The sequence below is a fragment of the Aotus nancymaae genome, unplaced genomic scaffold (assembly GCF_030222135.1).
Source record: "Aotus nancymaae isolate 86718 unplaced genomic scaffold, 86718_ANA_hifiasm-v0.15.2.pri h1tg000012l, whole genome shotgun sequence".
Lineage (NCBI taxonomy): Eukaryota > Metazoa > Chordata > Mammalia > Primates > Aotidae > Aotus > Aotus nancymaae.
The window spans coordinates 40,492,771-40,519,831 of record NW_026988423.1 but is presented as its reverse complement, the minus strand read 5'-3'; the positions used below and the strand labels follow the sequence as shown (position 1 = coordinate 40,519,831).

Sequence of the window (27,061 nt, the reverse complement as noted above, 5' to 3'; positions counted from 1 at the left end):
GGAAGAGGAGGCTATGACACTTTAAGCAGAAGAAAAGCAACTTCAGGGGAACTGCGTATTAAGATTGGTTTTTATTGTCAATCAGGAGTGTCCAAGGGAGAGAATATGGTCATGGGTTTAGTTTCAGTTTATGGTTAGGCCAGTAAAGCCCCTTCCTCATCCCTCTTTTCCGTTTGTTACTAGAGGTAGAAACTAAAAATCGCAGCTTCAGGCTGCTAAAAGCCTAAAACAAAACAGAACAAAGTAAGGTGGGTGGCACAAGCTTGCTTGGAAACAGCAGGGGAATAGGGAACCCACCCCAAACAGGCTTATTCCTGTTCCTTTATCCGTCACTTGATTAAAACAATGTATTTTTGAGACAGTCTTACTCTGTCACCCAGGCTGGAGTGCAGTGGCATGAACTCAACTCACTGCAACCTCCGCCTTCCAGGTTCAAGCAATTCTCTTGCCTCAGCTTCCCAAGTAGCTGGGATTATAGGCAGGCACCATCACACCTGGCTTAAAACAGTATTTTAAGCAGAGTTTCCTGCTACTGATCAGCTTGCTTAACTCCAGGCCCACAAGACCAGGACCCTTGAATCGAGCAGCATGTTTGTGAGTGAGCCACTCCTTACATAATCCCTCAGGGAGCTGTCAGATCTGGGTGGATGCTAATTTCATAACCAGAGGATACAGACTAGATAAATCACATCTTGGAAGAAAATCATTTTATTCTAATTAACTCACTCACAAAGAATAAAATCATAACAGCTGCTTTAAGGAGGCCACACAAACATTTGACCAGCTCCAAATTCTACAGAGTAGGAACACTCCCTTCCATTTCAATTCTGAAGCAAGGAATCTGGAATGACAGGAGAGGTTTAACAGATGGCTACACTTTATACCTTCACTATTAAATTTTTATATTAAGTTAACTTGGTTATGAGAGCTGGTTTTCCATTTCTCCAGTTTGAACTTCTTGATTAGGCCAATCCTGCAAAGAGAAAAATAAGTTAGAAGAGTGCTAGCTTCATACACTCAACAAAACAGAAGGCTTCCAAATCATGAAAGCAGTGACAAGAAACCAAGGTTATAGCTTTTTTTTTTTAAATAAAAAATAGAGATGGGGTCTTGCTATATTGCCCAGGCTGGTATCAAACTCCTGGGCTCAAGCAATCCTCCCACCTTGGCCTCCCAGAGTGCTAAGTGATTGAAGGCATCCTGCAACAAGACACCCTAAATCTCAAGAGTTCCCCTGAGGAACTTAATAAACTCCTTTCACTCAATGAGGTACAGAATACAGGTAATATATCAGTCTTTTTGTCTATTCCTGGATTTTGGTAAAAACGGAATCTAATTTTATATTCATGGCCTTAAGATGAGGAGGTCACTCTCATCCAGTAATCACAGTAAGACCTGGCATACTGATTTACACCTTCTCCTTCATTTTTTTAAAATTTGGGACAGAGCCTCACTCTGTCACCCAGGCTGGAGTGCAGTGGTGGGATCCTGGCTCACTGCAACCTCTGCCTCCCAGGTTCAAGGGATTCTCTTGCCTCAGCTTTCCAAGTAGCTGAGATTACAGGCGCCTGCCACCATACTCAGCTAATTTTTTGTATTTTTAGTAGAGATGGGTTTTGCCGTGTTGGCTAGGCTGGTCTCAGACTCCCAACCTCAGGTGATCCACCCGCCTTGGCCTCCCAAAGTGCTGGGATTACAAACATGAGCCATCACACCTGGCCTATACCTTTTGAAGGAAAAAGAAAATTCAGAAAATGACATAAAAACGACTAGAAAACTCTGGCCCAGTTGTTAGGAGTTAATTCTAGAAAAATATCAACAAAGTCTTCTCCAAACTTACCAATTTAATTTATTAAACACAGATTCCCCTAAGTTCTACAGGATCCAGGAATACCACTGTGAATTAAGCAGATGCAAATTGGACAAATCACCTACCGTTTGCAAGTCGGCACTGTTTTAGCACCTCACTGAAACCCTCACAGAGCTTGATGTCACCCTGGTTCTGGGCACACTCCAAGAACTGTTTGATCTCATAGAAGCAGGGCTGCTGCTGCTGTGCCGGCTGGGTTCCCTGAGGCTCCTGGGAAGGCAAAACCTTCATTATAGCTAAGAAAGAAAATCATATTTATGCCTAGACAATGAAGAGTATATTCTCTTTGAGGTTAAAGGAAAATGGAACTAGCACCAGATGCAAATTAAAGCTTCCATCTATTAACATGGAAAGTGAAAACATTTAAATCTTTAAAAAATATTTTAGGCCGAGTGTGGTGGTTCACACCTGTAATCTCAGCACTTTGGGAGGCCGAGGCGGGTAAATCACTTGAGGTCAGGAGTTTAAGAACAGCCTGGCCAAGGTGGTGAAACCCCGTCTGTCCTAAAAATACAAAAATTAGCTGGGCATGGCAGTGCACATCTGTAATCCCAACTACTCAGGAGGCTGAGGCAGAATTGCTTGAACTTGGGAGGTGAAGGCTGCAGTGAGCTGAGATCGTGCCACTGAACTCCAGCCTGGGCGACAAAGCAAGACTCCATCTCAAAAAAAGAAAAATTTAAATAAATATTTTTAGTAGAAACAGGGTCTCACTATGTTGCCCAGCCTGGTCTCAAACTTCTGGGCTCAAATGATCACCTCACTTCAGCCTCCTGAAGTGGTGGGATTATAGGGATGAGACACCGTGCCCAGCCAAAAGTGAAAATATTTAAAAGCAGAAAGCAAACAGCTTTAACAAAATTCCAATGACAACCAGAAAGATTCATAAAGATGCAAATAAAGTGGAATTGCTATCTTGGTATCAAGACTAAATGGTTTAGTGATGGTTTGGGGAGGAAAAATGGCACCACTATAGAAAAACGGACGGAGGAGTTTCAAGCACACCACAAATACCAGAGTATACACACCTATCTAAGCTCATTACACGAGAAAACTCGTACATATCAGAAAGACAGGTAATGGCAAATATCAGGTAAAAGAGCACGGAGCTATTTGAGAATTTTGATTCCTTAACTAAGATCAAGACAGGATTGTAGGAAGTGACACTGAGATAAAATATTCAAAGGGAAAGCAGTTGTTTTACAGGGAGTCAGGCTGGACTGTTACGTCTACTCCTTGGGAAGAAATACAGTTTGTACAGTATTTGGTGCTGGCCTAAGGCAGTAACTCAACAGCCAGATGTAGCTTTTGATAACCCATTGTCAACAGTGGGTTCTAAAATCTAAGACAATTCCTACACACAAGGAACTTAAAAATGTCTGGTCTTTCTCATAAAATCCACCCATGGAAGGGAAATGCTGCCTAAATTCTCACCTGGTAAGTGATGTCAGGTCTCGCAGGCTCAGGATCACTTCCTCCACTGAAGCCCCCAGTAATGGCGTGGCCCAGTGTGTGGCCCACAGCAGAGCCCACAGCCACGCCAGCTGCAGTGGTTGCCATCTGGGACAGCAGACCTGGCTGCCGGGGCGCAGCAGCTGGAGAGCCAACTGCAGAAGTGGGTGCCGCTGCTGGTGGCTGAGCGGCTGGTGCTGGCCTGGGCGCAGCTCTCATCTGAGGGGCCCGGCTGTGAAAGAAAAGAACAAAGCGTAAAAGTTCCCACTTCCAACCAGTTTTGGAAATTGTCAACTTAATAATAACTTATATATTAAAATAGACCTCAAGGTTTTCATTTCAAGTTATTTACATCACTTTATCTCTTTAATGTTTTTTTTTTTTGACAGGGCCTCACTCTGATGCCCAGGCTGGAGTGCAGTGTCATGATCCCATCTCACTGCAACCTCTGCCCCCCGGGGTTCAAGCGTTTCTCCTGTGTCAGCCTCCCCAGTAGCTGGGATCACTGGCATCTGCCACCACGCCCAGCTAAGTTTGTATTTTTAGTAGAGACAGGGTTTCACCTTGTTGGCCAGGTTGTCTTGAACTCCTGACCTCATGTGATTCACCTGCCTCCCAAAGTGTTGGGATTATAGGTGTAAGCCACCGCGCCCAGCCCCTTTTATCTTTTCTTATAATAATAATTGCCAAGGACAAACTATTTTTCCTGCTTCTTTGCAACCATTTCCATGTATTCACATAGCCCACAGTATCTTTAAAGACATATCCAATATGTCATAAGAAATATAGACTATTAAAAGAAAGATTCTTACAGAATTTATTCATTCAGATATTAGGTAACTACAAGGCGCTAGTAATATAACTAAACGAGACAAAAATCTCTGCATTCATGAAGTTTACATTTTTTTTGAGGGATCAAATAATTAAAATAGGCTGCAGAGCTGTGGCTCTTGCCTGTAATCTCAGTGATTTGGGAAGTGGAGGCAAGAGGATCATCTGAGGCCAGGACTTTGAGATCAGCCAGGGCCACATAGTGAGACCCTGTCTCCACAAAAATAGAAAACAGAATAAAGTTGCCAGGTGTGACACACACCTGTAGTCCCAGCTACCCTGGAGGCTGAGGCGACAGAATAGCTTGAGGCCAGGTCGCCATGGCTGCAGTCAGCCATGATTACATCACTGAACTGAAGTCTGAGTTACAGAGTGAGACTCTGACTCAAAATATAAATAAATAAAGATGTCGTATTTTAAGTGTTATGGAAGAAATATCAGAAGAATATGTTGTGAGATATCTCTATTTTAGGGTAATCAAGGATGGTCTGGCTGAACCAGTAACATTCTAATTAAGACCTAAAGATGGTCAACTGGGGAAAGAATCTAGTCCAATTCCTTCATTTTACACGCTATAAAATAAGACTGGTGAGAGTGACTCGTCTGAACTATTACACCAAAGCAAGTTCAACTATTCCTCATCTGTACAACGTTCAGATGCTTTCAACAATTTCCCTAGGCCAGGATTACTCCTGTAATCCCAGCACTTTGGGAGGCCGCGGCAGGAGGATCTCTTGAGACCAGGAGTTCGCGATCAGCCTGGGCAACAAAAGGAGGTCCTGTGTCTACAAAAATTAGCCGGGCGTGGTGGCGCGTGCCTGCAGTCCCAGCTACTTATGACGCTGAGGTCCAGGCTGCAGCGAGCCGTGACCACGCCGCTGCACTACAGCCTGGGTGACAGGGGAAAACCCCTTCTCAAATCACAAAAGATACAATTTCACTAATGTCCTGCACTTTAAAAATCTTCACATCTATCACGCTCCCTCTAGCCACTTCCGGATTATTTCCTTGGGTGCTCTTTTCCCCCAAATCAGGCTAGGTCAAAAGGTTAAGGCTTCCTATCACGTGGCGCCTGGCCATAACCTTGTGCCTTTGCCGTCGCTTGGACTGGAAGCTTTTTCCTTAAGTGAATTCCCTCCCCACACTCCCCTAACACGCTTCGCGCTCAATCCACGTCCCCCTGGCCGAGACGGGCCCCGTCGCTGTCGGCCTTGCTTCGCCCCCGCCCGCGCGCGGCCTCCCTCTGCGTCATGGCGCCAGTGGGGTCCGGACGCTCCCGCTCTGGCCTCAAACCACGCGATGGTCTCACCTGGCCGGAGGGGCCATGCGGGAGGTACGGCTTCGGCTTCCACGCGGCATCCTGGCTACGGGGCTGCTCGGCCTTTAGACGTGCGACAACCAGAGAAGAGCTCAACGGCTGCTAAGAAAACCGGAAGGCGAGAGGCGGGGCTGGCCTTAGCGCGCAACCAATCAGCGAGCAGGCAGAGGACTTCCGTTCTCCAACGTCTGCGGGGCGCTGAAGGTCACTGAAGGAGCAGGACGTCACGAGGCCGCCCAGTCCCCCCAGCCCCCGCCTCGAGTTCCGATTGGCTCCGCGGGAGCCGGAGGGGGGGCTCTGACGTCACAGGAACGCTCCTTCGGCGACGTCACAGGGGCGGGCCTTCGGTGGCCAGCGTCGCGGGACGGTATAACGCCTTGAGCAGGGTGAGTGGAGCCTAGCAGCCGCCTCCTCTCTGGGTCATGTGTGTTGCTGGCTGAAGAACGGCAGTTGACAAACTCCGACTCGGCACAGTGTGTCGGTAGAAAACTGTCCGGGCGCGGCGGCTCACGCTTGTAGTCCCAGGGCTTTGGAAGGCCTGGGCGGAAGGACCCCTTCAGGCCAGGAGTTCAAGAGCAGCCTGGGCAACATGGTGCGACCCCATCTCTGTAGTCCCACCTGGGCCTCCCAGCTACTTGAACCCCAGGGTTCAAGGCTGCAGTGAGCCGTGGTCCCACCAGAGCCCTCCAGCCTGCGAGACTGAGGTAAACCCTGTCTAAAAAAATAAAAAAACTCTCCAAGTATGCCACAGGCAGGGACTGTTTAGAGAAAACGTGAGGCCGAGGCCGGGCGCCGCAGCTCATGCCTGTAATTCCAGCACCTTGGGAGGCCGAGCGGGTGTAACCCCTGAGGTCAGAGTTCGAGACCAGCCTGACCAACGTGGCGAAACCCCGTCTCTACTAAAATACAAAAATTAGCTGGGCGAGGTGGCGCACCCCTGTAGTCCCAGCTACTCGGGAAGCTGAGGGAGGAGAATCTCTTGAACCCAGGAAGTTGCAGTGAGCTGAGCTCTAACCACTGCACCCCACCCTGGGCAACAGAGTGAGGCTCCAGGGTTTGAGACCAGCCTGGGCAATGTAGTGAAACCCAAACAAACGAAAAAGCAGGATTCTCCTGCCTCAAGCGATTCAAACAAACAGAAAAGCAGGATTCTCCAGATTCAAGCGATTCTCCTGCCTCAGTCTCCTGAGTAACTGTGTTCACCTGTGGCCCCTGCTACTTAGGAAGCTGAGGCAGGAGGATCAGTTGAGGCCAGGAACTCAAGGCTGCGGTGAGCTATGAGCATCCCACTGCCCTCCATCCTGAGCAATAGAAAGACCTTGTTTCTAGACAGTTAGCTAACTAGCTAGCTAATTGATTCGTAGTTTCCTATCAGAAAATTTTTTCCCTAGATTTGAATAGGTTTTCCTTTTTTTTTTTTTTTTTTCTTCCTGAAACGGAGTCTTGGTCTGTCTTCCAGGCTGGAGTGCAGTGGCGCAGCCTCCGCCTCTCAGGTTAAAGCGATTCTCCTGCCTCAGCCTCCTGAGTAGCTGGGATTACAGGGCGTGCTACCACCCTTGGCTTTTTGTATTTTTAGTAGAGATGGGTGTAGGGAGAGCCCTCACACACCACCTGTGGGTACCCGGAGTTCGGTGGCAGCAAAGGAATTGAGAAAAAGGTTAAGAATGAAAGTGGAACCACGGGGCTTTCACTTGTCCTGGAGGCAGTGAAGGCCCTGAGCTCCGGTTTCCACAATATTTATTGAACACAATCACTTTTTTTTAAATTGTGCTTTGGAGTACATGTGCACATCCTGCATCCTGCAGTATTGCTGCATAGGTACATACATGCCATGGTGGTTTGCTGTCTCCGTCACCCCCCTCCCCTGTCGCCTACATCAAGCATTAAACATAATCACTTTTATCTATAGTGCTGGTAGTAGGGTGAATCGGTGAAGGAGAGACTGTGCATCAAACATAAAATTGATGGCAGTGGCGGTTTATGTGAGTTTCTCAAGAGCTAAAAGCATATGCTTACCAATGGACAGTGCAGCTGGTGGGAGCGGGCTTCTCAAGGAGCCAACATGTCTGGTTACATTCCAGTGCTTCAAGGGAGTGTTATGTCCTTGGGCACTGTTTAGAATATCAGCGCTTAGGTCACTTTGTTCCTGGGAACATGGTAGCAATAGAGAGGCCTTCCACAGTTTATTGTTCCTGATTTATTTTATACGTTCGTTACTTATAACCAGTTTATGTAGGCATGCTGTAAACCCTTGCTCTGTTGCTGCTCTTCCCAACAGATCAGGTTTCACCATGTTGGTCAGGCTGGTCTGGAACTCGTGACCTTGTGATCCACCTCGCCTGGCCTTGAACATGTTTTTCTAAAGTAGCATTCAACACATCAGCATTTTATAGTGTTACTAGTTGTTAATATGATTGTTTCTCTGAAATGCAGTATCCTTTACAAAAGCAGTTTTTTCTTTCAAAGCACGTAGATAGGTCCGTAAGTGAATTTGTCTGATGTTGGCGACCTTGGTACCATTTTCTCCAGTTGATTGAAACAATCAATCAATAATTTCAGGTCACTGTTGGCCTTCGAGGAAGAGCCCAAAGGCAACAAGCAAGGGCGCTGGTGTCCAGTCGCCTTCTAGAAGCATTTTCACCTTCCCTTAAGGTTCCCCTTCATGAACACAGAAGTACTGTATGCAGAATTGGCCCAGTGCTTCCCCGGCAACTTTGTTTTTTAGGCTAAATTTACATTTCTTAACCTTTATGAGAGGTGCCCTGGTAGGCTAGTAGAGTTACACAGGAAGTCTGATCTCAGCTGCACTGTCCAGAGATGCAACATGGTTCAATCAAATAACATTCTGAGCCTGTTTCTTTAGCTGTAAAGTAAGAATAACAATTATACCCATCTAAATAGACAACTTAACTGTATTTGAGTGGTCTTTTTTTTTCTTTCTATGAAACTGTCTTTGCCAGGCGAGGTGGCTCACGCCTGTAATCCCAGCACTTTGGGAGGCTAAGGTGGGTGGATCATGAGGTTAGGAGATTGAGACCATCCTGGCCAACATGGTAAAACCCTGTCTCTACTAAAATACAAAAAACTAGCCGGATGTGGTGGCACAAGCCTGTAGTCCCAGCTAAAAATAGCAATGACCAGTGAAACGTGTTTTGCTGTTTTTATTTGGATGACTATTTACTTTGTCATCTACTAGCAAGCTATAAAATGGTATGATATGCAGAATTTAAACGAGTTGCTTTAAGTGAACATTTAAACATGATAAATCATATCGATGTTTATGTTAATATGCTTGAAATGAACACTTTTTCTTCATCATGAGTCATATAACCTACCCCTCAATGAAAGCGTAGAATGAGAGTAAATTTGCTAATGATTTCAAGAACTTTTCCATAGTATCTTTAGTGATGTGCTTAAGGTTCTCTTAGTGTTTCTCCTTCCTTTTAATAGCTTACAGCTTTTTTGGCTTTGTTTCTTTTTTTTCTTTTTTTGAGACGGAGTTTCGCTCTTGTTACCCAGGCTGGAGTGCAATGGCGCGATCTCGGCTCACCGCAACCTCCGCCTCCTGGGTTCAGGCAATTCTTCTGCCTCAGCCTCCTGAGTAGCTGGGATTACAGGCACGCACCACCATGCCCAGCTAATTTTTTGTATTTTTAGTAGAGACAGGGTTTCACCAAGTTGACCAGGATGGTCTCGATCTTGACCTTGTGATCCACCGGCCTCGGCCTCCCAAAGTGCTGGGATTACAGGCGTGAGCCACCGCGCCCGGCGGCTTTGTTTCTTATTGGCTCACTTTAAAGCAAAAACCTCATAACATGTGCTGGGGAAGCACTGTAACCTAGTGGTAAGATTATAGGCTCTGGGGACACAGCCTGGCCACGTCTCTTATCCTGTCTGAGCCTTAGTATCCTCTTTTGTGGTCATGAGAACTGAAGATCTATCCCGAAGATTTAATAAGATAGTCAAGTGCTTCACATAATACCTGGCATATAAATACATAATAAATGCTTCCACCTTATTTATAATAAATGCTTCCACCTTTCTTATTTATTTTTGATTGATTAATTTTTTTTTTTTTGAGACAGAGTCTCATTCTGTTGCCCAGGCTAAAGTGTAGTGGCGTGATCTCGGCTCACCGCAACCTCTGCCTTCTGGATTCAAGCAATTCTCCTGCCTCAGCCTCCTGAGTAGCTGGGATTACAGGTGTGTGCCACCATCATGGGGTTACTGTGGACAAGCCCAGGGCTGCCAGTGAATCCTGCCATCCTTACACATCTCTCCTTAAAAGGTGCTTTGTAGTGTCTAAATATTAGAAACATTCTTTGTTTCTAGAGATGGGGTTTCAGTATGCTGGCCAGGCTGGTCTCAAACTTCTGATCTGCCCACCTTAGCCTCCCAAAGTGCTGGGATTACAGGTGTGAGCCACCACGCCCGGCCCCATTTATTCATTTTTTGAGACAGAATCTTGCTCTGTCTCCCAGGCTGGAGTGCAGTGGCATGACCTTGGCTCACTGCAACCTCTGCCTCCTGGGTTCAAGCAGTTCTGCTGTGTCAGCCTCCTAAGTAGCTGAGATTACAGATGTGTACCACCACGCCCAGCTGATTTTTGTATTTTTAGTAGAGACAGGGTTGCACCATGTTGACCAGGCTGGTTTTGAACTCCTGACCACAAGTAATCCACCCACCTTGGCCTCCCAAAGTGCTGGGATTACAGGTGTGAGGCACCACACCTGGCCTATGTTTTTATTATATTGTTAATTTAGTACTATTCTGAGTAAAAATAATTTGCTATTACAGTTTTATGAATTGACTATGACAATTTTATAAATGTCAATGCTTTCTATAAGGTGAAACATTATGTTGTGGGGCTTTTGTTGTGATATAATTCCAGAGTGCTGGGTTACAGGTATGAGCCACCATGCCTGGCCAGCTCTTAACTTTTTGTAGCTGTTGTGTTATTTTAATCCTGAGTAAATAAATGCTAGCTGAAATGCTGCATGTTGGAAATAGATGCTTGGTGCTGCAAAGAAAAACTGGCACTGAGACAAAGGATTTTTTTTAGCAACGCAAGTTTTACTTACTGGACTGCAGGAAGGGTACTCTCACTAGCCGTCTTGCCATGAGAGTACAATGAACAAAGGAAAACGGACACTTTTTTTTTTAATTTTTCTTTTTCTTTTAAGACGGGGTTTCACCGTGTTGGTCAGGTTGGTCTTGAGCTCCTGACCTCAGGTGATCTGCATGCCTTGGCCTCCAAAGTGCTTGGATTACAGGCGTGAGCCACTGCGCCCAGCCGGAAAGCAGACACTTTTATCCCTTACACATTTGGGGTTGTCCTTACTGCTGTGTCTGATCTCCATTGGCTGGAGACAGAGCTCAAAATTTAAAACCCGATTGGCTAAAAACTTTTCTAAACAGGTAAAAGCATTGGAGAGTTGGGACATGCCTGTGAGCACGTCCAGTACAGATATTTTCATTAAAGTACAAGGATACAGAATATATTACGTGCCTGTAAGCATGGCATATCTAATAGTTACATAGGATAGGGCTTAACAAAGAGTTATTAACACACTTATGATTTATTCTTTAACAAGAAATAAACCATTAAAAAGGAACTTTTCTACTTTCCACATGCAGTTCAGGAGAATCTTCTGCCTCTGTTATTTGAAAACATTATTTTTGTTGGCCAGGTGCAGTGGCTCATGCATATAATCCCAGCACTTTGGGAAGCTGAGGTGGGTGGATCACCAGGTCAGGAGTTCGAGACCAGCTAGACCAACATGGTGAAACCCCATCTCTACTAAAAATAGAAAACTTAGCCTGGCATGGTAGCATGCGTCTGTAATCCCAGCTACTTAGGAGGCTGAGGTAGGAGAATCCCTTGAACTCAGCAGGCGGAAACTGCAGTAAGCCGAGATTGCGCCATTGCACTCCAACCTGGGCAACAGAGCAAGACTCAGTCACACAAAAATTTTTTTGTTAAGTCTAATAAGGTTACACTAATGTTCACGTTTTGGAAATATTACCTCTTCCATTTAGTATTATTTGTATTAAATAATATCAACTGGTATGTTTTTCTGGCTTCATAATGTGGTTCAGATTTCTGTAGAAAGTCTGGCATCTACATTGCCTTAAAGTAATGGGATATTTCTTTTTTTCTTTTGAGCTGGAGTTTTGCTCTTGTTGCCAATGCTGGAGTGCAATGGTGTGATCTTGTCTCACTGCAGCCTCTGCCTCTGGGGTTCAAGCGATTCTCCTGCCTCAGCTTCCCAAGTAGCTGGGATTACAGGCACCTGCCACCACACCTGGCTAATTTTGTACTTTTAGTAGAGATGGGTTTTCACCATGTTGGCCAGGCTGGTCTCGAACTCTTTGGACCTGAGCTGATACACCACCTTGGTCTCCCAAAGTGCTGGGATTACAGGTGTGAGTCACTGCACCTGGCTCTAATCGGATATTTCACCACAGACTTTGATAAACAGAATATTAGCATGTTTAGGGAGCGGAGGGGAAAAAGAAAATATTAGCATGTTTGGTGTTCATTTTATTTTACTCATACTATTTTTTTTGGACTCAATTACAATAACAAAATCAAATTACAAAATTTAAAGAGCAATACAGATTCCATAATTATTCTTTCCTACAAATTGTATTTAAATGATATCCCTTTTTCTTTTTGTCCTTATAGCTCAAGCTGTAAAAACCAAAGGTCCAGTGATGATCCCATACCCATTTTTCCAGTCTCATGTTGAACATCTTTATGTAGGAGGCCTTCCCAAAGGAATTTTTTTTGTTTTTGAGACAGAGTTTTCCCTTCTTGCCCAGTCTGGAGTGCAGTGGCGCCATCTTGGCTCCCTGAAACCTCTACTTCCTGAGTTCAATCAGTTCTTCCTCAGCAAGAGTAGCTGAATAGCTGGGATTACAGGCACCAACCATCATGCCAGGCTAATTTTTGTATTTTTAGTAGAGATGGGATTTTATCATGTTGGCCAGGCCGGTCTCGAACTTTTGACCTCAGGTGATCCTCCCGCCTCAGCCTCCCAAAGTGCTGGGATTACAGCTGTGAACCACCATGCCTGGCCAGGAATTTTTTTTTAAGAAGGCTATCATCTCCTTATGGAATTCCTGGCCTTGAACGGATATTACTTGCAAAGAAAAGGATTCATTTTGTGATAAAAAGTAAGGCTCTTGGATTCTTTGTTGGACTCTTATCTCTGTGCTGAGTAATACATCTTTTGTTGACAAATAATCATTCACCACTAGGGTTATATGTAATTAAGTTTAAGTTATTTTATGTAGTTTTATCTGCTACTTTTTAATTTATCTGGGTCTAACACTGAGTCAGTCATTCCAATGTTACCTTTTGAAATATGAACACTGCCCGCACCTGACCAGCATGCAACTGGCTTTTTCTTTAATAACTTTCTGATACTTTAGCTAAAGAAAATAGTATCCATGTCTTGTTTTTACACCTGAGATTTTATTTATTTATTTATTTATTTACTTACTTACTTACTCACTTACTGAGACAGAGTCTTGCTGTGTTACCCATACTGGAGTGCAGTGGTATGATCTCAGCTCACTGCAACCACAGTCTCCTGGGTTTAAGTGATTCTCCTGCTTCAGCCTCCTGAGTAGCTGGGATTACAGGTGTGCACCACCATGCCCAGTTAATTTGTTTGTATTTTCAGTAGAGATGGGGTTTCAACATGTTGGCCAGGCTGGTCTCAAACGTCTGACCTCATGATCTGCCTGCTTTGGCCTCCCAAAGTGCTGGGATTACAGGTGTGAGCTACGGCTCCCAGCCAGGCCTGAGATTTTTAAAGCATATATGGGAATATATAATGGTTTTTATCGATGGTAGAGGAAAATAGTCTTGAATGCAATGTGATATTAAAGGATCCCGTTAAAGATTTTTGTAATCTTCAAAGACCTGTTGGTTGCAAAGTTACCACTTTACTCCCCCCAACTGTCACTTAAAGTGCTGGGATTACAGATGTGAGCCACCACATCTGGTCAGTTCATTTCCTGTTCCTGGTTCACTGTAAAGGACACATCTTGGAAACAGCCAGTGAAGGAGATGTGCATGCCGGGTGCAGTGGCTGACGCCTGTGACCCCAGGGCTTTGGGAGCTCGAGGTGGGAGGATCGCTTAAACTCAGGAGTTTGAGACCAGCCTGGGCAACATGGTAAAACCCTGTATTTATGAAAATATTTTAAAAAAGCCGGGCGTGGTGGCTCACGCCTGTAATCCCAGCACTTTGGGAGGCTGAGGCGAGTAGATCGCAAGGTCAGGAGTTGAGACCAGCCTTACCAACACGGCGAAACCTTGTCTGTACTAAAAACAAAAGTTAGCTGGTGTGGTGATACGGGCCTGTAATTGCAGCTAGAGGCTGAGGCAGACAATCACTTTAACCTAGGAGGCAGAGGTTGTGGTGAGATGAGATCATGGCACTGCACTCCAGCCTGGGTAACAGAGCAAGACTTAATCTAAAAAAAATACATAGAAATAAGTAAATAAATAACTGGGTGTGGTGGTGTATACCTATAGTTCCAGCTACTGCTGAAGCTGAGGTAAGAGAATGCCTTGAGCTGGGGACTGGGAAGGCTTAAGTTGCAGTCAGCTGAAATTGTGCCACTGCACTCTAGCCTGGACCAAAAAAAAAATAATAATAATAAAAAGATGCCCAGGGGAAGGTAAATGGGGAGGGGCACAGAGCTTCCATGCCCTCTGTTGAACATGCCACCCTCCCAGCACCTCCTGTGTTCAGCAGCCCAGAAGCTCTGCAAACCCTGTTGTTCAGGGTGTTTATGGAGGCTGTATTATGCAAGCACAATTGAGAAAATCTTTGTCTCTGGTGATTAAGTCAACCTCCAGCCCCTCTTGCCTTGCCTCCTGGAGTTCAGCAGGTGAGGCTGAAGGTTTCAAGCCTCTAATCATGTGGTTGCTTCCTCTGGCAATCAGCCCTCCTGAAGAAATCTACAAGCATGTAGCCACCGAGTCATCTCAGCCACATCCCAAAATGCACTCTTATCATGCTGGAGATCCCAAAGTTCTTAGAGGCTCTTGTGTTAAAAAGCTGGGACCAAGACCAAATATTAAAACTAAAGATGCTCCTGTCATCTCTATCACTGAGGTCTTTATAAGCTTTAGAAGCTCAGTGCCAGGAACCAGGGACAGAGACCAAATCTATATATTTTTTCTTTTTTTCAGACAGAATCTCCCTGTGTCATCGAGGCTGGAGTGCAGTGATGTGATCATAGCTCACTAAAGCTTTGACCTCCTGAGCTCAAGCGATCTTCCCACCTCAGCCTCCCAAGTAGCTGGGAGTACACATGCACGTCACCCATGCCCAGCTCTTTTGTGTAGAGATGAGATTTAGTTATGTCACCCAGGCTGATCTCAGACTCCTGGGCTAAAGTCATCATCTCACCTCAGCCTCTCAAGCATCTGGGAGTACAGGTGCACACCACCATGTCCGGCTAATATTTATTTTTATACTTTCTTAGAGGTGTGGTCTCACTATGTTGTCCAGGCTAGTTTCAAACTCCGGGCCGCAAGTGTTCCTTCTACCTTGACCTCCCAAAGTGTTGGGATTATGGGTGGAAGCCACCATGCCCAGCAATCACAAAGGTCTTTATAAAAGAAAGAGGGTAGGAGAGTCAGAATTGGAGCAGGAGATGGGTGATGGAAGCAGAGTTAGAGAGGGAGATTTGAAGATGCTTCACTTCTGGCTTTGAAGATGGAGTTAGGGGCCATGATCTAAGGAATAGGGGTGGCTTCCAGAAGCTGGAAAAGCCAAGGGAACACTTCAGAGCCTCCAGAAGGAATGCAGCCCTGCTGACATCTTGACTTTAGCCTTAATAGACCTAGTTTGAGCTTCTGACCCCCAGAACTGTAAGATGGTAGATTTGTGGTGTTTTAAGTGACTAAATGTAGGGTAGTTTGTTGCAGCAGCAAGAAGAAATGAACATGAAGCCAGACATGGTGGCCGATGCCAGTAATCTCAGCACTATGGAATCCAGGCAGGAGGATCACTTGAGGCCAGGAGTTGAAGACCAGCCTGGGCAACATAGACCCTGTCTCTCCAAAAAATTAAAATTGGCCAGATGCAGTGGCTCACACCTGTAGTTCCAACATTTGGGAGGCCGAGGAGGGCAGGAGTTCAAGACCAGCCCGGGCAACATGGCAAAACCCCATCTCTACCAAAAATATAAAAATTAGCCAGGCATGGTGGCACATGCCTGTAATCCCAGCTACTTGGGAGGCTGAGGCAAGAGAATCACTTGAACCTGGGAGGTGGAGGTTGCAGTGATCACACCATTGCACTACAGCCTGGGCAAGAAGAGTGAAACTCTGTCATAAAATAAAATAAAAAATAAAAAAGGTTAGCCAGGCATGAAGGCATGCACCTATAGTTTCAGCTACCAGGGTGGCTGTGGTAAGAGGATTGGTTGAGCCTGGGAATTCGAGCTAACATTTATATTTTTTGGTAAAGATGGGGTTTTACCATGTTGGCCAGGCTGGAGTCTAACCCCTGACCTCCAGTGATCCACCCACCTGAGTCTCCCAAAGTGCTGGGATTACAGGCATGAGCTACCACACCTGGCCGATTCTAAGACATTTTCTAAAACCGTATTAATTAGAGTTGTATATGGCATGAGAATAGACGAAATAAAGAGAAATCTTGTCTGGGCGCAGTGGCTCACACCTGTAATCCCAGCTCTTTGGGATGCCGAGTGGGTGAATCACAAGGTCAGGAGATTGAGACCATCCTGGCCAACACGGTGAAACCTCATCTCTCATATAAAATGCGTACTTTAAATCATCTCTAAATTACTTATAATACCTACTACAATACCCACACATCACTTCATTCACATAGAGTCAATGTAGTATTCGGCACACAGCAAGGTCAAGTTGTGGTTTTGGGAACTCTATGGAATATTTTACCCCTTGAGTGTTTATGACCTGAGGTTAGTTGAATCTTTGGATGTGGAACCCGTAATACAAAGTGCTGACTGTATTTTCATTAGATGGCTCTGAGAAACTGGTCTTTATAGAAAAAAATGTGAAAACGAACCTGCACCTCACACAAAAAATAAATTCCATATTGATTAATAATTCCAGATTAACATGAAGAGAAATCTGTTTTAAAGTTTAGGAAAAAACATGGTAAACTATTTTTATGACCTTAAGGAAGAATTTCTTTATGAAAAACTCTAAAGAAAAAGACCGATAAAAACTTAGATTCATCAAAAGGTTTTTCTTAATTCTGTTAAAGTGATGGCATTGACAAAAAAGATTAAAAAGTAAGGTAAAAGGTAAGCTATTGAGATAAGCAATTTGCACCATATATATCAGACAAACACTATAGAAAATGAAAAACCACCATTAAAAAATGGGCAAAGGTCATAAACAGGCATTTCACAGAAGAGAAACACAAATGGCCAATGAAAATATAAGATGCCCAAACTCATTGTTAGAGAAGTATAAATTAAATCATAATAAGGTACCATTTTGTTCTTACTCAACTGGAAAAAAAAGAAAAAAAAAAAAAGCCAGGCTGGTGAGGATAAGGACCATTGGGATTTTTTTTCTTTTTTTTTTTGAGACAGAGTCTCGCTCTGTCAACCAGGCTGGAGTGCAGTGGTGTGATCTCGGCTTACTGCAACCTTCATCTTCCAGGTTCATGCGGTTCTCCTGCCTCACCTTCCGAGTAGCTGGGATTACACCACACCTGGCTAATTTTTTACTTTTAGTAGAGACAGCGTTTTGCCATGTTGGCCAGACTGGTCTCAAACTTCTGACCTCAGGTAATATAATATGCCCACCTTGGCCTCCCAAACTGCTGGGATTACAGGCATAAGCCACCGCACCTGGCCTGAGAATTTTTATATTCTGATGGTGGAAGTCTAAACTAGTGCAAACTCTCTAGGAGTTAATTTGGCATTACCTAAAGAAGTGGGAATATGCACACTGCTCATAATCCAGCTATTCTAATCTAAAATGTATATCTTAGAGAAACTCTTCAAGGAAACACCTTCAAAAATGTGCACAGCTCCACACTAAAAACAATCCAAATGTTCATCAATAGTAAAAATGTGTGATCTATTATACCAGAGAATAGTTTTTTGGCATTAAAACTGACGATCTGGCTATATACCATAACACAGGTAAATCTCAAAAGAAGTATTTAGGCCAAAAACAAAAAAGCCTGACAGAAGAAAACACAGACCATAATCCCATTTATATAAAGTTTACCAACAGGTAAACTAAGAAACATGCTAATGGAATATCAAAGGTCACCTCCAAGTAGTTTCAAATATAACAGTTACTGTAATGCCAAAACTGCAAACCTGCCATGTCAGTTTCCTACTAGAGATATTCAAATCGGGTGCCCACTTTGCTTCATTGAGACAAACATTTCATGACTTGAAGACTACCTTTGCCCTAAACAAGCTTACAGGATCATGTGTAAGAACATTAACAAAAGCCTATGGTGCACCTGCTACTGTCCTAGGTGTTGCACACTCATTATTTTGGGGTGGGGAAAGAGGGGAACAGGGCATAAGCATTTAACAATAGAAATTATAACATACTAATAATAAGTACCATTTTGAGCACTTACTTTGTGCCAGGTGCTATTCTAAACGCTTTGTAGTAATTTAATTCTCCCAACTATATGAAGTAAATACTACCACCATCAACTGTAATAGGTATTATCATCATCCTTATAATAATAATAAAGACAATAGGTAACATTTTCAACCACTTATTATATACCAGGCACTTGGCTAAGGGCTTTATGTCATTCTAACTAAATCCTCACAACAACCCTATGGATAGGTATTATCATCCTTAATGGATACTATTTCAGTAATCCTTTATCCAGTTTCGGTTAGTTCTCTGCAGTCAACTGCGGTCTGAAAACATTATATGGAAAACTCCAGAAATACACAACTGACAAGTTTTAAATTGCATATCATTCTCAGTAGCATGATGAAATCTAACACTGTCTCACTCTGTCTAGACTGGGATGTAAATCATCCCTTTGTCCAGCGTGTCCATGCCGTGTACACTCACTACCTACCATTAGTCACTTTGTAGTCCTCTCAGTTATTGGATGGCCTGTAACAGTAATGCAGTCCTTATGTTCAATTAACTTTTGTTTAACTTAATCATGGCCATAAAGCTCAAAGGTAGGGCTGCTGGCATATTGTTATAACTGTTCTGCTTTATAATTAGTTATTGCTGTTAATCTTAGTGTGCTTAATTTATAAATTAATCACAGGTATGTATACACAAGAAAAAACATAGTATATATAAGGCTCAGTACCTTCCGTGGGGTTTCGGGCATCCACTCGGGTCTTGGAACATATCATCTGCAGATAAGGGGGAAACTAACATATTATTCCCATTTCCAGGATAAGAAAACTAAAGGAAAGATGAGATACCGAGACTAAGCAAAACCAAGTAACTCACTCAAGGACATACAATCAATAAAAGACAGAGCTAGGATTTGAACCTGTGGCCGTCTGACTCTAAGGCCTATGCTTAGCCACTGTCACACTGTTTTAGTTTGTCTTCATAAACGCTGTTAAGTATATACAACAAGAACTAAGAGTATAGATGAAGACAGAAAGACCTGGGTCCATATCCTGGCTCTACCACGTTCCAGCTGTGGGATGGAAGACAAGCTCCTCAACCTCTGGGAGCCTCAAGTCCTTCACCTACAAAATTGAGGTGCGTAAGGTACCTAAGGGTAAGCGTGAAAGGGGAAATATAAAAACTAAATGAGATAAGGCATGCAGAGGGCTCAGCATAGTGCCTGGCACATAACAAATGTTCAGTAGATGTTGGATGATATCACTACCATCATCAGCATCTTCCCTGTTGTATAGATAAGAAGATGGAGACACAGAGAGAGATAGTATTTGATGCAATGCTACAAAACCAGTTAGTGTCAATGAAAGACTTTAAACACAAGTCTAGCCAGCCTCAAAGTATAAACTCTTTTCCATTTGCCAAGTGTTCCCTGAAAGCATAGAAAGTACATCCCAGGGGCCGGGCGTGGTGGCTCACGCCTGCAATCCAAACACGGGCATCATGACGCACACCTGTAATCTCAAATACTTGGGAGGCTGAGGCAAGAGAATCGCCTCAACCCGGGAGGCAGAGGTTGCAGTAAGTCAAGATCATGCCACTACACTCCAGCCTGGGCAAGAGAGACAGACTCTGTCTCAAAATATATATATATATGGAAATAGCGGCCCATGGAAATAAACACTTGTCTTGAATTCCTGATCTCAGGTGATCTGCTCACCTTAGCCTCCCAAAATGCTGGGATTACAGGTGTGAGCCACTGTGCCCAGCCTTTTTAAATTATTCACCAGTGAAGAAGCAGTACTGACTATAGTTCTTAACCCTGCATTGTATATGAATTTGTCTTCTATTAGATCATATGTTCCTCTCCAGAAGCTGATACAGTGCCTAGCACATAGTAGGTGCTCAGTAACATAGCAGAGACTACAGTCTGCCTATCCCAATATTCAATCATTTTCTCTTAGTAAAAGAAACCCCAGTTATGACCAGTGAAAAGCAATAAGTAGTACCTGGAAGCTTCTAAGAAATATCCTCAAAAACTGAATGACACTTCTTTAACACACATCCCACCCCTGCTGTGTGGCTTAGAATGCAGATGAAATGATCGGTGCTCCAGCTGGCAGCCGAGATGCCAGATGACTGCAGAGCTGACAAAGCAGCCCTGGTCTGCCGCCTTCTACATAGCAGCCGTTATTTGGAAATCTTTGTTATTTTGGATCTCTATTATTTGTAGAGAAACCTAATCCAAACTAATAAATGATCTGATATCCAACGTCTTAATTGTTGCTACCAATTGCTATATTTTCCAAGAAAAGTATGAATATTGCCTTATTAATTCATGCTCTTGTTCAGTTTGTTTTTCACTGACACACTTTGAAATGCAGTGTTTCCCCAGCTCTGATTTCCTTTCACAGCCCATTTTTCTCTGTCACTTGTATCCCGTTTGTTCCTCTTCTCCAGCTAAAGTGTCTCAGTCACTTCTCTCTTTTATATGATATGAGCGTGGCAGCTCACAGCGGTAATCCCAGCACTTTGAGAGGCCAAGCAGGAAGACTGCTTGGGGCCAGGAGTTCGAGACTAGCCTGGTTAACACAGTGAGACTCTTTCTTTACAAAAAAATAAAAATTACTGAAGCATGGTAGTATGCACCTGTAGTCCCAGCTACTATCAGGAAGCTACGATGGAAAGATCACTTGAACCCAGGATTTTTAAGGCTGTAGTGAGCCATAATCTCACCAGTGCACTCTGGCCTGGCTGACAGAGCAAGACCCTGTCTCAAAACAACAACAAAAAAACCCAATACTATCTTTAGAAAGTGCCTTCACAAAGGAGATGTTTTCACAAACAGACTTGTTCTCTGATAGCTTCATGGAAAAAAAAACACGTAATATTTATATAATTGTGGGTTACTTCAGACTGAGCTAATACAGCTCAGGTAACCCTAATTTGCCTGCTATTAATTTTTCATGCTATTAAAATGCTCACAACTTTTGTGAACATAGTCTGTCATTCTCTTCACTTGCTCAAAACATTCTTGTTATTCTCAAATTTCAAAAGAATTTGAAGTCATTTAGTTATCTTTCTGTTAATCTTGTAAGATATAAGAATTATAAGTTTCCAGACTGACAAAGATTCTGTGTGTGACCAAACTTCGGCCTCCTGGACCTTCTCCTAGGATTATTTGTGTGCTTCTTTATAAAACCCAGTTTTAGCAAGGAACCCCGCTAACGCAGTTTAGGAAGAACCTCTCATGCTTGATATCGAATCACTCTCAGTGTCTGATCAGGTTTCTCATCCTCCACCCCCTTAGTAGTCTTCCATTCACTGACCCTCACCTTGCTCCCTGGCTATAAATTCCCACTTGCCCATGCTGTATTCAGAATTAAGTCTAATCTCTTATCCCCCACTACAAACCCCGATTGCAGTGTTCCCTGTATCTCCTGTAAATTGTGCTAAATAAACTGCCTCATGCCTTAACAAGTATCACTGAATAATTTTTTCTTTAAAAAAACTAAATTTCAATCCCAAGATGGCCGAATAAGAGGCAGCTCCAGAAAGCAGCTCCCAGCAAGAGAGAGGCAGAAACCGAGTGGTCTCCACAATTCCAAATGAGGTACCAGGTTCATTGTGTGGGTCTGGTTGGACACGGTATGAACCAAATAGGGCAAGTTGAGGCAAGGCAGGGGAATGCCCCACCCAGGATGTGCATGCAACCGACCGGAGGACCGGGGAATCTCCCTATCTGGGACGTTGGTTCAGATACAGTGCTCCACCCAAGCCCTCTACAACCCACAGAACAGGAGGTCTTCGCTGGGCTGAAAAGCCTCAGTGAGCTGCCTTAACAGGGCAGAACAGATTGAAGAAAAAGCTAAAAACCAGGCATGTTTGGTCCATTTCCCATTTGGGGTTCGGGGAGGACATTGCTATACAGGATGCCCTTTAATGAAAAGGTGGTGGCTGAATCATCAACATAGAAGGGTTAGGAGGAGAGACGACATGGATTTAGTTACCCAGAGTTCTCTGACTCCCACAAGGCATAAAAGGCATCCCCAATTTTCTTTATGTCCAATGGAACAAGAGGAAGGGAGTTGGGGATTCTGCTAGCAAAATTACTGAAGTACAGGGTTTTGCCCCAGGGGAGGCAAAAAGCTTCAGTAACTGAGGGCTACAGGTCTTACTGTCCAGGTCCAGAGCTTCAAGAAAATGACAGCCAAACCTCGGAGTCAGGATGAATCAACATGGGGCCAGTAAAGCAGGGAGCACCACTGGGCAATCCACTGACCACAGACTGAAACAGCACTTATCAGCAGGGCACAGTGACCAGGAATACTATCACTCCAGAGGCCAAGGAAGACTCAGAAAGAGCATGCAGCAGCACTTACCAGCAGGACACAGTGACCAGGTGGACAGGAATACTATCATTCCAGAGACCAAGGAGGACTTAGAGAGAGCAGCACAAGACCACACAGTCACCTCATCTTTGTATACACGCATTCATATGCCATCTAGGGAACAGATAAGGTTCTCCTGGCATGGACATATATTAGCAGTAATATATGCAGTGGTGGTAGTCATAGTAAAAATAATAATAGTTAACACATATTTATAGCAGGTGCTATATTAGATAATGTCCTAAGCTTTTTACATCTTATTAATGCATTTAAACCTTATTAACAACCCTATGAAGTAAACGCCATTATTAGCACCATTTTACACATGAAGAAAATGAAACATAAAAACGCTAAGTATCTGATTCAAGGTTCCACAGTCAGTAAGTGTTAATGCCAAGATATGAACCCAATATAACAACATATATTTTATGGAAAAACAGATGTATTAAATATATTTTTTAAATATATGAAAATGATAAACAGAATGTCAAGCACACGAAGACTTTCGTAAAGAATCTAGGTAGTTTTCTATGGCTCTGAATCCAGGATAACCTAAAGAAATAGGAGATATTTTTAAATTTTGGGCAGCATTAGCTGCCCAAAATTTTTACAAAAATTTAAAGGTGGACACTAATCTATCAAATGATTGTTACTGAACAAAACTGATATACTGGGAAGTAAAGCAAACTAGGACATAAGCTTTAAATGTTTCATAAACACAGCCACACAGTGCTGCCCACAGGTGACGAGTTCAGACAATATAAAAGGTCAGAAAAAAGTAAAGAGTGCTCATCTTTCAAAAGACCATATTGAAATAGCTATAAATGAAAGGCTTCAAAGTAATCCAGTGGGATACTCCAACCTGAAAGCACCAAAAAAAAAAAAAAAGGACAATATACATTGCATAACAATTTTCAAGACACTGGATATTAGGGGCAATGAAGAACAGTGTTTCCCTGAGAAATGAAAAACAAAGTGATCCCCATGACTGCCCCAGCTTATTGTCTTGAGAAAATCTCCAGGCTGTGGTACAGGAAGGGAGACGCAGGCCAGGCCCAGCAGATTCTAAGTTGAGAAATGGAGCTGAAAGTCCTAGCTGGAGTTTTCAGGACAGAGAATCAAAGAGGAGAGAGCTATATACTACATATATAGCTATATAGCTATATATCAAAGAGGAGAGAGAATTCTAGAGATGTGCTAAGCAGAAAGAATGAATTTACAGGGAACTGTACCCAGAACTCACACAGAACAAGGAATAGTGCTTGCTCTTCCCACGCAGAGTGAATAAACTCATAATTTATTGGATATTGGTAGAGTACTCAGCCAGGTCTTGACTCAGTAATGGGGAATAATCAGGCGTAGACTAAGTATTTCTTCAGACTCACCTAACAAATCATAAAGGCAAAATTCCCAAAGATCAAACTGGTCAAGTAAATTAACTGCATCCCAGAAAAAAGCTCAAGAATATTTGTAGAACTGCAAAAATATCCAGCAAACAAAAACAAAAACAAAAAACAAAAAGTATCCAGCAACCAAAAAAGTACAATTTATAACACCTGACATCCCAACAAATATTACCAGGCATGCATATAAACAGGGAACTATAACTCATAATGAGAAAACTAATCAATTTCAAATGACACAGATGTTAGAATTCTCAAATGCATTAAAACAGTTACTCCACAGTTTATGGAGTACAGTCATTCAAGTACATGTTGAGCATCCCTAATCCAAAAATCTGAAATGCTCCAAAATACAAACTTTTATGACTCTCACATGAGTCTACAAGCGGAAAATTCCACACATAAGTACTTAACACAGACTTTGTTTCATTAACAAAATTATTCAAAATATCGTATAAGATCACCTGAGGCTGTGTGCATAAGGTGTAATATGAAGCATAAGTTAATTTCATGTTTAAACTTGAGTCCCATTCCCAAGCTATCTTACCATGTATATGCAAATATTTCAAAATCCAAAATTTGAAACACTTCTGGCCCAAGCATTTTGGATGAGATACTTAACCTGTATTGACTTCAGCACTAAAATAAACTACCAAAACATGGAGCAAAGTGCATATTACTAAGCAAAAAAGCCCAATCTAAAAAGGTTACACACCGTACGATTCCAACTCTATGACATTCTGGAAAAGGCTAAACTATGGCTAGAGTGAAAGATCAGAGGTTGCCAGGGGTTGGAAAAGGGAAGGATAAATACGAGAAATACAGTGGAAATATTTAGGACAGTGGAAATATTCTGTGTGGTACTAAAATGGTAGATATATGGCCTCTGTACATTTGTCAAAACCCATAGAATGTACAATGCCAGAGTGAACCCTAATGTAAACTATAGAATTTGGGTTATAATGTGTCAATATAAATTCATTGATTTTAACAAATATACCAGTAGGATACTGATATTGGGATAGGCTGTGCATGTGTGTGGGTAAGTCATATATGGGAACTCTCTACACTTTCTGTTAAATTTTGCCATGAATCTAGAACTGCTATAAAAAACAAAGTCTATTTTTGAAAATAAAATTGAAAAATATCAGTGAACTGTGGAAACATTTCAAATAGTCTCATATATGTGTAATTGGAGTCCTGAAGGAAAGGAGAAAGGAGGAGAAAAAATTTTTGGAAAAAACGTATTTTTTTTCCAAATTGTATATGAACTATAAAACTCACCAATCCAACGAACTCAACATATTCCAAGTAAAAATTACTGATTTCAGACATGCAAGGTTCCACAGATTACTACAGATTCTACGGATTGAAAATCATAGTAAGGATTATGAACAACTTTATGCCTGTAAATTGAAAAACTTAGAGGAAATGGACAAATTACTTGAAACACACAAACTACCAAAGCTCATTTAAGAAGAAATAATTTAAATAGACCTATACTGTCGAAAGAAACTGAAACTATAACTTAAAAACCTTCCATATTTGCAAGAAGAGCATTTACCAAGCTAAACAAACAAAAAAAGAAATCCACACCTATTCACAAAATAAAGTAGTAAAAACAAAAAACACAACAGATAAAGAGCTTAAGATGGTCAGAGAAATGACATATAACAAAGGCCTGACAATTACAGCAGATTGTTCAACAGCAATCTGCAACTAGTGGATGGTGGAATAATATCTTCAAAACACTAAGAGAAAATTGCCAACCCAGAGTTAAATAGACCAAAAGTAACCTTCTAAGAACCTAAGACGTAAAGAAAAAAAAAAAAACTCTGAGAAATATAAAGATCCTTAGAATAAAATTAGAATTCTAAGTCCATACTATGCAAAAATGTAAGCAGCAAAAACTCTGGACTAAATCCCTCACTTCACGCAAAAATCATTGAGAAAGACCACAGTGGTATAAGGAGTATAAGAATCATTCTCATTATTTTTAACACTTCCTCTGAGCTCTTCGCCCTAAGAGTAGTACTAGCCATACAGAAACAGATTGCAGGCAGCTAAAACTCTGAAAGAAATCCAAACTCTGGCTAGAATTAACAATGAGAGGAGCCTCTGGGAGCCTGAGAGTATATGGGAAATCCAGGAAAAGTAAGAGCCAGAGAAAGGGTTTCCCGTAATTTTGCACATGAACCAGCTAGCTCACACATGAGAGAGATTCAGGGAAGTACAGCAAAGGCTCTGAGAATAAATTAAAATACAAACTGTCACTACAGCGCCAAACTAACTCATAAATGGTCTGTGGATAGGAAAGACCCAAAGCAGCACAGCAGTCTTTGAACTAATAATACTGGAAATACTATTCACAGAAGGTGAGAAAACTTGTGGTTTAGAACCTAACCAGCTTGACTGCCTACCAAAACAAAAACAAAATCAGCATTCTCCCACGGATTTTAACAGGACTTGGAGACACAAAATGTAACTCCAAAATCCATCAAATCTAGAGCATCAGGAAAATGTGATCCAAACTTGAGGGAAAAGACAATCAAAAGTAATTTGTAAGGGAAGAACAACGATATAACAAAACCAGACATAGAGTGTAAGAAAAAGGAAAATTATAGGTCGGTGTCACTTATGAAAGAGATATAAAAACTCTAAACCAAAAATTAGCATACCAAATCCAAAAACAATGATCAGATGATAAATCATGACCAAGTTGGGTTTTTCTTCCAGAAATTCAAAGTTAAATAAACATTAGAAAATCTGTTAATGTAGCTTACTATATTTGTAGCTTACGATTAAAGAAAGTTAGATGACTACTTCAATTTGCCAAAATACAACCTCTGTGGTGGGGTACTTGTAAAATGGTTCCCAATAATTCTGTCGTACAAAGGGCTCTTTAATGAAATTAAGGGTGTGCCTCACAGGTCCTCTCGATTTAACAAGGCCTCTAGGGAGCTTAAGAACATTGTCCCTCAGCCATCTGAGAAAGAGCACAAAGTAAAGAAGACTGCATCTTAGATTTGTGGGTGTGACTATTACCCAATGGAATGAACACAAGTGAATTTCATAAAACACAAAGTTTTTGAGAAAATCATATCAGCAGCAACACTGCCAGTTTGGACCCAAAAAACCCAGAAATAGTACAAAATGAAAAGAGGCCACTAGACTCTCAAAATTCTATTGG

The 27,061-nt window shown here is 42.5% G+C and overlaps 1 protein-coding gene and 1 long non-coding RNA gene across 3 annotated transcripts; one reads left to right on the top strand and one right to left on the bottom strand.

Annotated features, from left to right (window-relative positions):
- Positions 1 to 52: 52 nt before the first annotated feature.
- CHCHD2 (coiled-coil-helix-coiled-coil-helix domain containing 2) lies at positions 53 to 5,630 on the bottom strand. Its single transcript, XM_012449126.3, has 4 exons — positions 5,463 to 5,630; positions 3,305 to 3,554; positions 1,936 to 2,080; positions 53 to 973 (listed from the first exon to the last, which is right to left on the bottom strand). Exons 1-4 carry the CDS (start codon positions 5,510 to 5,512, stop codon positions 963 to 965), a joined length of 456 nt encoding a protein of 151 aa, XP_012304549.1. The 5' UTR covers positions 5,513 to 5,630; the 3' UTR covers positions 53 to 962.
- Positions 5,631 to 5,832: 202 nt separating this feature from the next.
- LOC135274629 (uncharacterized) lies at positions 5,833 to 21,560 on the top strand. Of its 2 annotated transcripts, none has more exons than XR_010342423.1 (3): positions 5,833 to 6,175; positions 9,557 to 9,674; positions 18,899 to 21,560. It is a non-coding gene; the product is annotated as an uncharacterized LOC135274629 (long non-coding RNA). The 2 variants fall into 2 exon arrangements; XR_010342422.1 differs by having other exon boundaries at positions 14,685 to 21,560.
- The last annotated feature ends 5,501 nt before the right edge of the window (positions 21,561 to 27,061 follow it).

Excerpts from the sequence above, each read along its gene's own strand:
- CHCHD2 (XM_012449126.3), bottom strand. The coding sequence starts at position 5,512 with ATGCCGCGTGGAAGCCGAAGCCGTACCTCCCGCATGGCCCCTCCGGCC. Across the intron at positions 3,555-5,462 it reads CGCATGGCCCCTCCGGCCAG|CCGGGCCCCTCAGATGAGAG; the intron begins GTGAGACCATCG and ends TTTCTTTCACAG. Across the intron at positions 2,081-3,304 it reads GACCTGACATCACTTACCAG|GAGCCTCAGGGAACCCAGCC; the intron begins GTGAGAATTTAG and ends TTGCCTTCCCAG.